The sequence below is a fragment of the Gigantopelta aegis genome, chromosome 10 (genome assembly GCF_016097555.1).
Source record: "Gigantopelta aegis isolate Gae_Host chromosome 10, Gae_host_genome, whole genome shotgun sequence".
NCBI lineage: Eukaryota > Metazoa > Mollusca > Gastropoda > Neomphalida > Peltospiridae > Gigantopelta > Gigantopelta aegis.
This window is the reverse complement of record NC_054708.1, coordinates 80,631,834-80,647,365: the sequence shown is the minus strand read 5'-3', so window position 1 is coordinate 80,647,365 and position 15,532 is coordinate 80,631,834. Positions and strand designations below refer to the sequence as shown.

General features: G+C 35.9%; 1 protein-coding gene across 1 annotated transcript; it reads right to left on the bottom strand.

Annotated features, from left to right (window-relative positions):
• Positions 1 to 1,854: 1,854 nt before the first annotated feature.
• On the bottom strand, positions 1,855 to 14,405 carry LOC121384591 (geranylgeranyl transferase type-2 subunit beta-like). Its single transcript, XM_041515048.1, has 10 exons — positions 13,801 to 14,405; positions 11,462 to 11,569; positions 10,376 to 10,573; positions 8,197 to 8,302; positions 7,114 to 7,166; positions 6,188 to 6,298; positions 4,720 to 4,831; positions 4,178 to 4,266; positions 3,190 to 3,264; positions 1,855 to 2,283 (listed from the first exon to the last, which is right to left on the bottom strand). Exons 1-10 carry the CDS (start codon positions 13,801 to 13,803, stop codon positions 2,146 to 2,148), a joined length of 993 nt encoding a protein of 330 aa, XP_041370982.1. The 5' UTR covers positions 13,804 to 14,405; the 3' UTR covers positions 1,855 to 2,145.
• Positions 14,406 to 15,532: the final 1,127 nt, after the last annotated feature.

Sequence of the window (15,532 nt, the reverse complement as noted above, 5' to 3'; positions counted from 1 at the left end):
GTCCCAAACAGTTACCAATGACTGGTATATCAAAGACCATGGTATGTGCTATCATGTCTGTGAAAAAGTGCATATAAAAGATTCCTTGCAGTTGATTGAAAAATGATGTGGGTTTCATCTGAAGATTACGTCAGAATTACCAAATGTTTAACATGCAACTGCTGATGATCAATTAATCAATGTGCTCTAATGAAGTCTTTAACAACTAAACTATTTCTTTGAGTGGGGAATATGTAATCAGGACTTTAAATTGCAACAAAGTTGAGGCAGTAAAGAGTATGCCCAAACGAAGTACAAACATGCTAACTTCAAAACATTTCACCTCAAAATCAATGGAACGTTAACCTGTAATTAGATTAAAATGAAATTTTGAATATGTACATGTTCAACTATTTACAAGCTACTATTAACATCCATGCACTAAAAACACCTCGGTGTGCTCAAAAACAAGCAAAAAGCATTTTGTGACCAAACTAGTGAGATCTGGTAATATTTCGGCAGGTTTGGTGTTCTTGAGCAAGAATGTGATGGCATGCTATTGTGCTTTAGAATATAGTACTCTATAGATTCCTTATTTTAAAAAGTTAAACTTCTCCCAGGCGAAGTGATACAACTGCTCCGAGTTTACTGATCAGAAACAGAGATCGAAATGGGAAGTATAATATATTGCTTGTTATAACTTTTAAAAGAAACCGGCCAAAGGATACATGTATCATATTATTACCCATATGGGCTCAAATATACGGGGTAATATTTTTTTGATCTCTGCACAGTGTGCAGATTGCTTCTACAGTCACTGATTGGCTGGCTTTAAAAAGACTAGATTTGATTGGCAATTACATACTGCCGGGACTACGTTTTGTTCATTCATGATTCCATTCATCGGTCAAACTATTACTACGAACTTCAAATAATTTTTTACGATACAAACATTTACGGAATTAAAAATCAAAATATATGTACAAATGTTTAAAAATGTTTTTATTTTATTATTTTGACTGTTTTTATTTTTAACTATTCTTTGGTGGATACTGTTGGGTGTGCACCGGTAACGGTGCGTATGAATATATTGTTATGGCTGGTAGAGCTTGTTAGTTGTTAAAGCAGCGACAATGTAAATATACTTTTAAAATCGTTAAAGATTGACAATGGGTAATAAAGAGAATAACCAACTCACTACGGGGAATTACGGATTATCTGTCCCTCGTGAATTAATGCTGTAAAACATTAATTCACTCGGGACAGATAATCCGTAATTCCTCGTAGCTCGTTAGTTATTCTCTAATTATGTCATACTAAGAAAACATATAATAGGATGAGAGAAGGGTTTGAGAGGGTGTGAAAATTTGGGACCTGGGAGATGTATTTTGGAGTAGTATGCAGTTGAAATATAAAAGAATCACTAGATAATCATACATACATGCGTTTCTTGAAACATGACCTATGATTTTTTAAATTGGTTTTAAGTACAAGTACATGTAGGTGAATTTCAATGACACCTGCTAGGTCTAGAAAATGGACTTCTTTTCCAAGGCTGCTATTTCAAGTCCTGAAACATATTTTGCCCAGATGACATAGTCAACCCAACACCTACCACTCACACCAGAATCTCGTCCTCACATTTACTGCAAGAGATTGTTTTTTTATTAGAAATACAACACTGAATGGATATTTCAATGTCCAACATTAACATTAATGTTGAAACTCAATGCCTCAGCCCGTACAGATTTATGTCTATGTTCAATGCCTGCATGCAGTGTCGATGTACATGTTAATGTCCAAACTTGATGTCTGCATACAGGATTAGCTTTCATGTCTGGCCACATTAATATCGAAACTCAATGTCTGACAGTATACAACTCGGTGTCTTTTATACACAATCTATTTCAGTGTCCGACAATGAACACATTAGTGTCAAAACTTGGCCTGACATTGTACAAAATAATGTCCAATGGTACCTCAGTGTCTTGTAATGTGTCAACGGAATCGATTTCAATGTCTGACATTGAACACATTAACATAATCTGAGCAGGTTAATGTCGAATTACCCGTGTCTGTGCTCAGTGTGTGACAACAGTTCCAGTCGTATTCCTACACGTTAACATAATGTTAATGTCGAATTTTGCATGTCTGCAGCTCAGTGTGTCATAACAGTTCCAGTCGTATTCCAACCCGTCTAATAGTTTCTTCAGGCATACAGAAAACAGGGTTCACTGGCTTGATAGTTTCGTTACCTAGCAACGAGAGACCTGCCACACCAAACAGTGTGTGGAACGGATCAACCTGCAAATAATAACATATTTCTTTGAGCGAAAAGGAATTTTTAGACATAAATACACAGATATATCAAAATTACATGGATCATGACATTGAATGTAGATCTTCTGGTTTTATATAGTAGATATTGCAACACTAAATGTATGGTCTTCATTACTTTTATTTCTAGAAAACTTGTTTTTTCATTTCACAGTGTAACAGCAATAGTCACCCATTATGAAGAATTTCACCCATTATGAAGAATGTCTGCTCCACAGAGTTTCAAATGACATTTTCTTGGATTTGTTTTTTGAAATACTATATACATACAGAATAGATCCCTAACTAGAAAAGACAGAGTAACAAAATAGTAATCAAATATAGAGTTTAGTAGGATAAATCACTGAAATGATAGATGTTTGTATGTTAAACTCTATAGAGAATACAACATAACTGGCCATTTATCTTATAATGAGTTGTTTTAAAAAAGTCAAAAACAAACTGTAAGATAAATGGTATCTAATGGACACAAATGATACATCGTCAAAAAGAAATTTAAATGTCTTTTCCAACTAAATATAGTTACGTCCCCTAGCACTGGTTGTTAACTTATGTGTCAGAGTGAAATCAGTTTCAGGTTAACTTATACATGACAGAGTAATTGATTTCGACTGGTTTTTCTTTTTTATTGGATGGTATGGCAGTAGTGAACTGGTCATCACCTAAGAGAAGCTAGTCGTCTGTCTTTAGATTATTATCACACGTATACCCTGTATGTCCCATGTATTTTTGTGCTGGGTTGTTGTTAAAACATTCATTCATTCACATGTAGTAAGGAAAAAATAAGGAATGGTGTTGTCACCAACAGGTGTGTAAGAAACGTGTTAGATATAGATCTGAAGTGTTTTGTGTATTACAAGTTTGAAAACTAACCACATCTCCTGGCCGATCTGCAATCCCTCCTGTCTCTTCATCCTGACACGCCAGTATGTAACGCACCAACTTGTCCTGTCACAAACAGAAAACATGTATCAATTTTTTGTGTGAAAAAAACCCCAACCCATTAATTACTGTTAAAAATGGAACAGTTTGGGGAAAGGAGATAAAAAGAAAGAAAGAAGGTAAACTTTTGTCAAAGAACACAAATGTATAAACTATTAAGTCTCATTTTACCTCTTTTAATGCAGGGATTCTAGAATGTTGTATAAAATCCACTAGCCACGGAATCAGTGATTTAACAAATGTACTAGCCACAATTAAAGATTCACTAGCCCTACTTTACTTTATCTTAATACAATTTTACTAAATAATAGTAATAATCAGCTATATAACCTAAAGAGGGAGATAGAACTTAAAAGCACTAACATCGGGGGGTTGGGGTGGGGGCAGGATATTCATATTTACAAAATAGACAAAACTGCAACATTTGACAAAAAACATTCACTAGCCGTTGGGCATGGCAATAGTAGTTATTTACTAGCCCAACATTGAATATCACTAGCCATGGGAGTGGGGCTACCATAATCTAGAAGCCGTTTAATGCCATAATATGTTTGCCTATTCAGGCACTATGAACTTTTGTGTTATCTAATAACTGATGACACTATTATTTCAATAATCTAATATATCATTTTGTCAAATGTTATGATAATACATTAAATCATAGTGAAAACATGCTTAGTTATACATTATCCATTATCCCTAGTTGCAAATAATCATATTCAAATATGTCTGACATACAGCAGCCAATGTGTACATTCGTTTGTTCATTCATTCATTCCTAGTTGCATGTTACACATCTCCACAAGATGCAATGATGGTGCTAAAATAAGTTAGCACAAATATCATAAAATTAATTCATAGTTTTTTATAACATCTACTACATGTACCAACAGACGCCGGTTTAATCTTGTGTAAATACCTTGTCAATCCAGTTCAGTCGTCCAATGATTTTAAGAGAAGCTAGAACCCACCAAGAATAGCACACATCTGGCAGTTTCTCTGGTCGTCCTACAAGAAGTAAATATTAAAATATAAAACAAGAGAGAAGCAAATGTACATTTACATGGGAAATTTCATTCAACATAACCCCAGCTGAAAGGCGAATTGGTATGTAACAGTTGCTGGCATCATCTGATGCTTGAGAAATGTCAATACAACAAATTTAATTTAGTAGTAGTTTGATAGAAGGCATTCATTTTCATTTATGTTATATGGATTAAAATGAACTAAAAACAAGTAAGTAATGAGGTTTTGTCAACCAGAAGTTTGTTTTGTTTAACGACACCACTAGAGCACATTAATTTATTAATCATCGGCGATTTTTTTCATTAGTAGCAAGGGATCTTTTAAATGCACCATCCCACAGGATAGCACATACAACAGCCTTTGATATACCAGTCATGATGCACTGGCTAGGACGAGAAATAGCCCAAAGGGTCCATTGACGCAGATCGATCTTACCGTTAAGACCACCTGAAGGAAGCTGTCTCTCACACAACCACCAGCCGAGCAGATCAGCGTTCACCTGGTGGAGTCGGCCAGTGATCGCCAACGTGCCTACGCAGCAGTACACCTGACAACAACAACGGCATATGGTAAAAAAACCCACCTGTCATCGCCAGTTTTTCAACACTGTGGTACAGACAACAATAACAATAACAAAAGCAAATGTTAAAAAACATGTCATAGCCAAATGTCTTTACATATAACAACAAAAACAGACGTTAAAAAGTTTGTATTGTTTAACGACACCACTAGAGCACATTGATTTATTAATCATCGGCTATTGGATGTCAAACATTTGGTAAATTTGACATATAGTCTTAGAGAGGAAACCTGTTACATTTTCCCATTAAGGTCGACAACAGTCACTATTCGCACCCTTGTTTTGGCTTTGTACACAATAAATATAGCATATCTTACCGTATATTAATTTGAAATCCATATTTCGTAAAAGGTACAATTTTTTAATCACACAATTTTCTTCAAACACAATTAGGTGCATTAGTAAAGTTTAAACAAAAACATTTCAATAGCAATTTTTAAAAATTCTTAAAAAGGAAATGTCATGTACCCACTTTATGGTCATTGTAAGGAGATGCAAAGTGATGTCATTTTTTTATTTTGCATAATTCTGGACAAAATATTAATATTAAGATTTAAAAGATGAAAGAAATAAAAAGTACCAGATCACTGATTTGTTTAACAGTGTTTCTATACACTAAAATAACAATAACAATATTGAGAAATATGTGGGAACTGACAGATATATAACTTGTTAAATAAAGAACATTTTACTGTAGATGTTGGGCAATATTTTATTGGGCCATTTAGCAAGTCACCTGCCTTTAAGGACAATATTATTTATTTTTATGTCCAGAGAGGTATGTACATAGTCTAGCCACTGCTTGTAGGTTCAGGCATGTGTGACAGGGATGTGTGACAGGGGTGGGTTTCAAGGATCAACCCCTGCTTTAAGGGAATTTTCTTTTTTTCAAAACATTTTCTGGGGTAGCATGACTCGATTCCACCCCTCCCTTAAGAACTTTGCCACATCATGAGACCCCCTCCCCCTGCACAATTTTCTGCACACACACCTGATGTCTGTTCACTAATCTGCTAATTCCCTTATATTGTTGGAAATTGGCGTGAATTTCAGTGTCTATAATCTGTTGTAATTAGTTTGTACCAAACTTTCTGTTATAATTGATCACTGGAACATCAATATCTTATGTTAATGACATTTTTAAATATGCAGAATGATATATTATTTTATTTCCATTGTTCCAATGTATGAATTTTCGAGACTACGGAAATTAATGTCATAATAACTCCAAACACTCAAGTACTGAATATTGAATTTATGATTCTTGTAACCTTAAATACTGGATAAAATGAGCACATGATGATAATTCTGTATCCATTTCACCTGAGCTGCGTGGGTTTCACTGCCGGGTCGACAGCCGAAACCTCCATCAAAGTTCATACATGACAGAACAAAATCAACTGCTTTGTCAACATCAATACTTTGAAGCTTGCCCTGTGGACGACAAATATACAAGCCTTTAAAATCAACCAAAATAAAACAATATATTACAGTTACTGAAGCATTTGTAGATATCAAACAATTGGCAATATACCTGTATTGGCAATATCAAAACAAATAAATCTTCCTAAATAATTTAACACCCAATCTTAATTTATTTCTTAAAAGTCAATTGACAGTTAAATGGAATTACTTGTGGAAATAATGTATTATTATACCTAACCAAAAATATATAGAATTACAGAAACCACTCTGGTAGAAATACAGATGTCATATGTGTATTGTTACTGAAGAAGTGCTGGAATATGTTTTCCCTTACATTTAAATTCCCTCCCTTAGATCATCTGCTTCACAACTTATTTGTGAACTGTGGGGGACAATTTTATTGGTGCTATCCCCTTCTATATTATATTACATTCATCTCAAGCAGGGAACATTTTGTTCAGTATCAAGTCGGGATTTGCTATGCAAGTTTTAGAGATCACTACACAATTTTAAAACATCAAACAGTATTAGATAATCAATTTTCAATTGACTAGAAATATTGCTAATCAGGATTTTGAAAACAAAGTGTTCCCTATCACATTAAGTGCAAATTCTGTCTAGTGAGCAACTGTGATCAGTCACCATCCTGTACCTGCTGCTGAAGAATTTGCTTTATGGCTTTCAAATATAAATTTTGATTTAGTTGAGAAACAATTACAAACATCTGAGACACATTTCCTGAAACAAAACCCAACTCAAACCATGACTTGAATGTAGGGTACAACATCAATTAACCTCTGTATCCTTTGAACAGAAATACAAACCAGCAATGACAGGCAGGCAACAGCACAAAAGGTGAACCGTGTATCCACTTCACCTGTAAGGCAAACAAAAAGCTATATTTCACACAGATGATTTGTTAAAGGAAAGAAAGGTTGGTTTAATGAGACCACCACTTAATGGTTTATCAGGAGCTAGTAGACATCAAATACATAATTACTATTAATTTATGAAGGAAACATCCCCCGTGGCTCGGGAACATGAAACAGATGATATTTATTCTTGCAGAATCTAGTAAAATAACAAGGGTTTTGTGAACTTTGCATAAAACAACATGGACAGGAGATACGAACTACCAAATTTCCAGAAACATTTGGAGTATTTTCATCTCATTATTATTGCAGCGTTGTCTTTACTTCAGCTGACAATCTGCAAAACTGTTGTTTACTTAGGGGGTCCTTGCCACCTATATTTTTGTGGATCTTGCAATCTTAATAAATATAGTCGGAGATCACTAATATAAGTATCTATCAAAGTTATTAGAGATAAAGATGCAAACACCTTTTGCTTTTACTGGTATGCACTGTATATCCTTTGATAATGAAAAGGCTGCACTGATATGGCTGAAATAAAATGAATTCTAGATTTTCATTCCAACTTGTCCTGAGGATTAAGGCCGGCCCCTGGTTTTTTTCAATGGTAAAAAAACAAAGGGTTTTTAATGTGCAGTATTTCCAATTTTCTAAAAATAAAATATATAATTTCACCTCCACCCTCATTTTGAAAAACCCCAAATATTAGGTTAAAAGTGTAGCACCTATTTTATTATCGCCTAATAAATGACATATATATTCACCAATATCAACAGACTAATTTATACTGGATGAAAAGCAGGGATCATTTTGTTCAGCATCGGGTCACAATTCGCTACACAAGTTTCAAAGATTGCAACACAATTCTATAACATTAAACAGTAGTTGCTAATTAATTTTCAATTAACTACAAATATTGCTAATCATGATTTTTAAAACAAGATGTTCCCTGTTCTGCTGTCAGATTATGTATTCATGCCAATCATAATCCTGACCCACTAGCTCCCCCATTATCTACATCGACTGCACACTTACCCCACTTGTCTCCGGTGAAACTACCGTCATCCTGTTGTAAGCCCTTCACATACTCCACAACCTTGTCAGTGTTGATTGTGTCCACCGCGTCAAACAAGGTTAATATCTGAAACAAAACATTAGTCTCGGGTCACTCACTTTAATACACTGCACATGCGCACACACACACACTCAACTCTAAAGTTACAGTTTGTTTTGTTTAACGACACCACTAGAACACCCTGATTTATTAATCGTGAGCTATTGGATGTTAAACATATGGTTATTTTGACATATAATTTTAGAGAGGAAACCCTTGACATTTTAAAAATTAATAGCATGGGATCTTTTATATGCACATACCCGACTTTTGAAGTACCAGTCATGGTGCACTGGCAGGCCTGCACAAATTAAAAATTTGCACAACCTGAAAAGGGGTTATGCCAAAAGATTTTGCGTAACCTATTTTGGTTTGCATAACCTGTTTTTATTCTTTATAATAAAAAAATAAAATAAAAAAAACTTAATTTTGAGAAACAAGAGAGTGGCAATGGTAAGTAAAAGGTATATGGATACAAATGTTTAAGAGATTTAAACAAAATAATAATGATTAGGACTATTGTAATAAATTGCCAAAATATAGTGAATGTCAGGCTTGGCCTATTATATAAAACACATCATCATGTGTGCATAACTACGTGTGAATAAATAAGAATTCACTGCAAGGCAATCTCTTACCATTAAATTTATAATATTAATCTTTATGTACACTAACACACAATGAAAACGCAAAAACAACTTTTCATTGCAAATAACAACAAATTATTAATGAATTGATGGATAATCGTAATCGAAAAGTTCAAAACCCCATATCAAGGTTAGTATCTGGTGTGTCCACCATTGGCCCATGAGCATGCGTGAAGACGACGAGGAAAGGATTGGCACAAACATATCAAATAAGCCACAGGAATGTTCCTCCACTGCTCCTGCAACGCCTGTGCAAGCTCAGCGACATTACACGGTGGTGGCTGGCGGTGACGTACACGACATCCTAACTCATCCCACATTATGTTCAATTGGGTTCAAACGGCGGGCCAGTTCATAACAGTGATACCGGCTTGTTGCAGGAATGCCTGGGTAATTCTTGCAGTATGTGGATGGGCATTGTCTTGTTGAAACAGAAGGGGACTTCCTGGTCTTCGGTGATGGCGCAAAAGTGGCTGGAGAGCTGGAGGTGGTGTCGTCGAATCTGCCGATCTTGGCGTGGGGTCGTAACGGGACGTTGACCAGGTCAAGGTCGATCACGGACACTCCCGGTCTGTTGATGACGTTCAACAAGTCGTCCAATAGTTGATGGATGGACTCTGAAGGTCCTAGCAACTTGGCTTTGCAAAGTCTCCCCTTGAACCATGCCCAACGCTCGCTCCCTTTGTTCTTCTCGGAGTCGTGGCATTCTTAATGTGATGAGGAATATGGCACCATTACATAACTTTTATGTGTCCACATACTGGCATTTCATGTGCATTGCATGCAGCATGATTGAGCATGTAGTGAACGCATTTCACACCATTTTGTGTGTTTCTGCTATTGTATGTGTAACGAGGACAAAACCAGGATTAAAACCCAGACAAAAGTACCAATAAATATATTTTTCATTAATCGCAACAAAATATTGAAAAATATCTGTTTTGTTTTTTCATTGTGTGTCAGTATATATATAATGTCATGACATTCAGTCATGAGTGGGAGACTCGGTGCCATCTTCCTCATCTGAGGAACAGTGGATACTGATACCGTCACTGTCAATATCACTGACACTGTTGTTGTCATTACTGTAACTGTCCGATTTGTGCAGGCCTGACTGGCTAGAGTGAGAGATAGCCCAATGGGCCCACCAATGGGGATCGATCCCAACCGTCAGACAAGCACTTTACCACTGCACTATGTCTCACCCTTCAACTCAAGTTTTGCATAACCTATTTTTTATTTGAGTAATAAATTTCGGACATTATTTACATTGTCATAACAGATTACCTGTATGTAAAACAAAATGGGTTACTTGATTTCTTTATTTGGGGGACGGGGTGTAACCAACAAATGTTAAATTCTTAAAAGCCTGATACACGGAGGACTAGTTCTGGACAACAGATTGTAATGGATCTGTCAAATTTGTTATACCTGAAACTCATTAGTGACTTACCTGTACCGCACTCAACGTACACAACAGGTGAGGGTCATGTCCGACACTGGAGCCGACACCCCCGCACTCATGCTGACACTGTTTGATGAAGTCAAGAACTTCACTGCGCTTCATCCGATCCAGCTCGCCCATCAGCGCAATCGCTGTTAAGCCCCAGTAAATACCATTCATCCGCAAATACTCAGTCATTATGTATTCCTGAAGCAAAATATTTACATTCATTATCATGAAAACCCCAACATAAATAGTATTAATTAAGCTCTTATTGTACAAGTACATTACACATGTCGCTTCAAACATTTTCATCATTCTAAACATGTAAGTTACATGTACTGCTTGTATGATAATTGATATTGATATCATTGCTAAAAAATAAAGGTGTTCCCTCCCCTAAAATGAAATGGAGTTTGGTAATGCTGATAAACCAGATCCCTCACCATACATGAACAGAAATTAATTACTTGACCAAAAATAATAGCCTCTGCCTTAATCTACACCTGGTAATGAGTGAAATGGTTATTACTTTGATACATGGTTATGAAAATATGTCAGTATTAAAACCCCAGACAAATGCCAATAGTACAAGCACTATTACTGCTACAACTACCACCATTGTTCTTCAGTGCTACTATTACTGTTACTACTACTACCACTACTACATGTACCACTACTTGTACATATTATATTATTATTACTTGCACATTTTGTAATAATATTCATAAAATTCAGGTTAGTCACTAGTCACTACTATTACTGTTACTAATACTGTTGCTAAGTACTACTACTACTACTACTACTACTACTACTTGCACTAAATTTTGTAATAATTGTGTAATAATATTAATAAAATTCAGATTAGTCAACAGGAAGGATTCAGGTCGATGTGAACCAAACCCTTCTGGTGGTTTATTTTCTGTTTTACGGTTCTTTAAAAAAATAAAAATAAAAAAATAAAAAAATAAAAAAATTGTCAAAAAATATATTACTTTTAAAACTTTGTGTAAATCATATGTACATGTGATTTATGTATATTATATAAATATTACAATTAAGAACAATCTGTAAGAAAATGTTTTTAAAAGGTACATAGTCATCTTTCTTGTTGCCGTAAGCAGCGATGTAGTCAGCATGCTTCTGTAGAAGGAGTGTTTTCGGTGCACTGTCCGATATCGTCACATCCTTGATCGGAGTACCCTGAAAACCAAACAAAATGTAGTTAACATAATGCTATTATATGCAACATGTATTTAACTACTATTTATCAATACATTTTAAACATGTTATTGGATCAAAAGAGGTACAATTAAGATGCAGTTCAGTGATAGAGCACTCATTTGAAGTGCTATGGGCTGTCTCAATGGATGCAGGATTTCCACCAATACCTACCAGTACATGTGCATGTACATCAAAGGCAGACATCTCTATGCTGTTTGCATGTACAAATGCTGGTTTCTGGGTCATTATAAAATGTTGAGTGGTTAATGGTTTAGCATACAGTTAACTTTTTGGATCCAATAATTGGGCTGTTTCTTCTTCCAGCCAGTGTGCCATAACTGGTGTAACAAAGACCATGGTATGTGCTATCCTGTCTTTGGGATGACACATATAAAAGATCCCATCCTGCTAACCAAAAGAACAGTCCATGGCATGCTGATAGATTTTCTATCATTATCTTTATGGACCATATAACAATAATTATATGTCTGATGTTATGACTGGTAAAGTGCTCGCTTGATGCGTGGTTGGTTTAAGATTGATCTCCGTTAGTGGGCCCATTGGGCTATTTCTCATTCGAGGCAGTGCACCATGACTGGTATATCAAAGGCCGTGATATGTGCTATGGAGAGCATATCACAATGTGATTCGTTATACAAGTTTCACAAATCACTATACAATTCTAAAATATAATTTGCTAGTTGCTACTCAGTGTCGGTATAAAGTGCTCCTACTGGCAGTAGCTAGTATCCCTGTCCTGGACTACCTGCACCCATGACAGGCATGCACTACAACAGCTTGTTCTGAATGTATACGTAAAACCCTGTGACCATGTTACATGTAGTTAGTTGGACTTGGAGTTTCTCTATTGTATTAAGAAGTGAAATTATGGTAAGATATGTTATATTTTATTGTGTATCAAGCCAAAACAAATGTGTGTGACTCGTCAACCTTAGCTCAGAATCAGATGGTGTCTACGCTGGACTTTCATACTGTGAATCTGTGGTTCGAATCCCCCCAGAGAAAGTTGATTGTTATGTTACATAACCATGGACGGTGGACTGGTTACCAGTCATATCGTCCCCGTGTGAAAACGTCCCCAGTTCCTACCAAAACGTCCCAGGTCACACTTAACACCGACTACACAACACATACACAATAATTATTTGAGAGAAGTGGAATCAAATTCAATGTCATTTCAATCCTATTCAATCCCTGAATGCCATTAGGCCTATATACATCAAATGATCAATATTTTTCTTCCAAATTTTTTTTTCCCGTGCCCAACACCGACAACTCTTTCGCCATTATGCCATTTCTAATGAAAATGGTTGCATATAAAATATTTTATAAAATAATAATATGATTGTTAGGCTATTTCTTTCTTTTACAGGGAATGTCAAGAACCAATCCCTCAAATGGGATAAGCGAACATATTTTGCCAAAATAGTTCTGTAAAAACTACATTAAAACAGTTGTAATTTGTGTGTTTATGTGAGTTCTGGGTTTTTTTAAAACCATTTTTAACCTAGAAAGCACATTGGGGCATTATTTAAAACGTTATGCCACTTAGGCCCTATGGTCCTTCGTTAAGTTCGTACGCGGGGACGTTATGACGCGGAGACGTTACGGTCCTTCGTATGCGGGGACGATTTGACGCGGGGAAGTTATGACTGGTCACCGGTGGACCTCATCATTTAGGTCTCACTACACAGATGACTTCCGGGTGACAGTTCATTCATCACGGTCCACTATAGTTCCTAATTGGGACACATGTTATGGTTCACATATTCACTTCTAGGAAATGGTGAAGAATTAAAACAATATGTATGTTTAATGGCAAGCCTTCTGGCTGTATTTTGCCCATGTTATTTTGTAATATTGTGCATCGACCTTTTGGGACATGGGTATATAGCGCAAGTGACAGCCGGAGTGAATCGGTTAATGAACCACCTGTTCGGACCGGTACTACAGCCAGATGGGGTCATATAGCAAAAAACTGAGACGGAAATGTTCTCAATTTTGGAGTGAAAATAAATGCTTATATAATGTATGTTTGCAATGGTGTATGTTGTTAGTGCCAACGAGAACATGTTCTATGGGCAATCTTCGCTTGAAGTTGGGCAGTTTAACATGGGTTTCAATGGCAGATGACATCCTTGTAGTCAGATCTTACTTATGGCGAAATAAAATCGTAAAAAACAATTTACCATTTTGAATAAACATGAAAACTTATCACAAACTTGTCAGGAAAAGTCATTCGTTCATGTTTTGTACACTGTTTCCCTGTAGGCTTTTATCACCTATGACATAAACAATAGAGAATCAGATACTACAGTGAGACAGTCTACGATCGCGTGAAGTTTCAAGAGCAGATAACTCCAGATTAGGCAGAAGACGCATTTCTCGGACGACTTCTATGGAACTGCATAATAATAAATTATATCACAGAGACGCACGCACAGTAACAGTGTACAGACGTGAGGGAAGATATATCGACAGCCATGGCAGCTGGATGGTCTGGCTACAATCAAATTCCAATCGAACGATCAGAAAATATATGTAGAGTTATTTCCCCTTCAATATGTTAAGATTTGGTTACAACTAAGTATAACAAGACGACATAGTTTCGCAGGATCGATTGCCTTTAATGAACCTGTTTTTTCACGTTCTAATTTCAGTCGAAGTCCGTCGTAGGCCTCAGATTACAGTTATCTTCCCATTTGGTTGTCGAAAATCCGGAAGTTTCACCGCGCAAGTAGTCTGCTGTTTGACTGTGATTATTTCATGGCAGACAGCTATGAAGTGGCAACTGTTTGACTGAAGTGACAGGGGATAGCATGTAGTTTGTAAACATGTGTAACTTGTTGACATTGAAGACTTGTTTGTGGTAATTCCGGCCCATGCAAAAGTAGTGCTTTTTGTGTAAAATGGGTGTACTCTGGCCTGGTTTAGAGGGTGTGTCTGTTTAAACCAATATGCTGGGAGAAAGAGCTGGACAACAGGGGTGTCCTTTTCAGGGTATGTGTCCCCCATGCAGGCAAAGGTACATACAAAACTTCACGGGCCTGCTGATATTAATAAAAATGTTATAGCCACTAAGGCTATATAGAAACATATAGCGCGAATTAATTGTGGTCTGAGGCCATCCTTGAAGTCTGAACACTGTTGTTGAACCTGTTGAAACGTGGTCTCTGTTAGTCAATTACTGTACTGTTACCAGTGTTCGAGATTAAAAATTTTGGGCAGTATCCCAGTTGGATACTAACATTTCAAAATCTGGTATCCCACCTGAGAATTTAGTATTATATAGTATCCCGGTGGGATACTGGGTTCTTGAAGTCTGGTATGCAAAAATTCAAAATTAGCTATATTATTACAATGCTTCACCATATTAAAATAAAAACTGGTCTACTAACCTTGATTCCTGTCAAAATTCTATAACAAGCAGACAATGCTGTTTACAGGTCGGCATGTTTTTATTTTTGTTAATTCTTGACAAAATAAAAATTTTAAGTTTTAATAGATGAAAGAAATAAAAGTACCTTTTGTTAAATATATCATAAACAAAAATTACTGTTGGATGTGTTATATTTATTGTGTACAAAGCCAAAACAAGGGGGCGAAAAGTGACTGTCGGCGACTTAAAACTTGATCAAAACTTTTTGTATGGTAATTATAAGCAAATTTGATCATTTATTTACTCTTCACAAAACTATAATTTGTATGTTTTGACCAAAAGTAGAAGCATTTTTGATTCATGGGGTTTTTTTTTAACGTCAAAACCTCTTGAAAATGAATTATAAGCTACCGTATGTTTATTAGTTTTAGTGTATATAATAGGGTACATTTTGACAACAATTTAATATGACTACGGTTTGTTTTTACAGTTTGGTAGGTATGTCTGTAGATATATTACTGAAATGCTACCATGACGGTTCG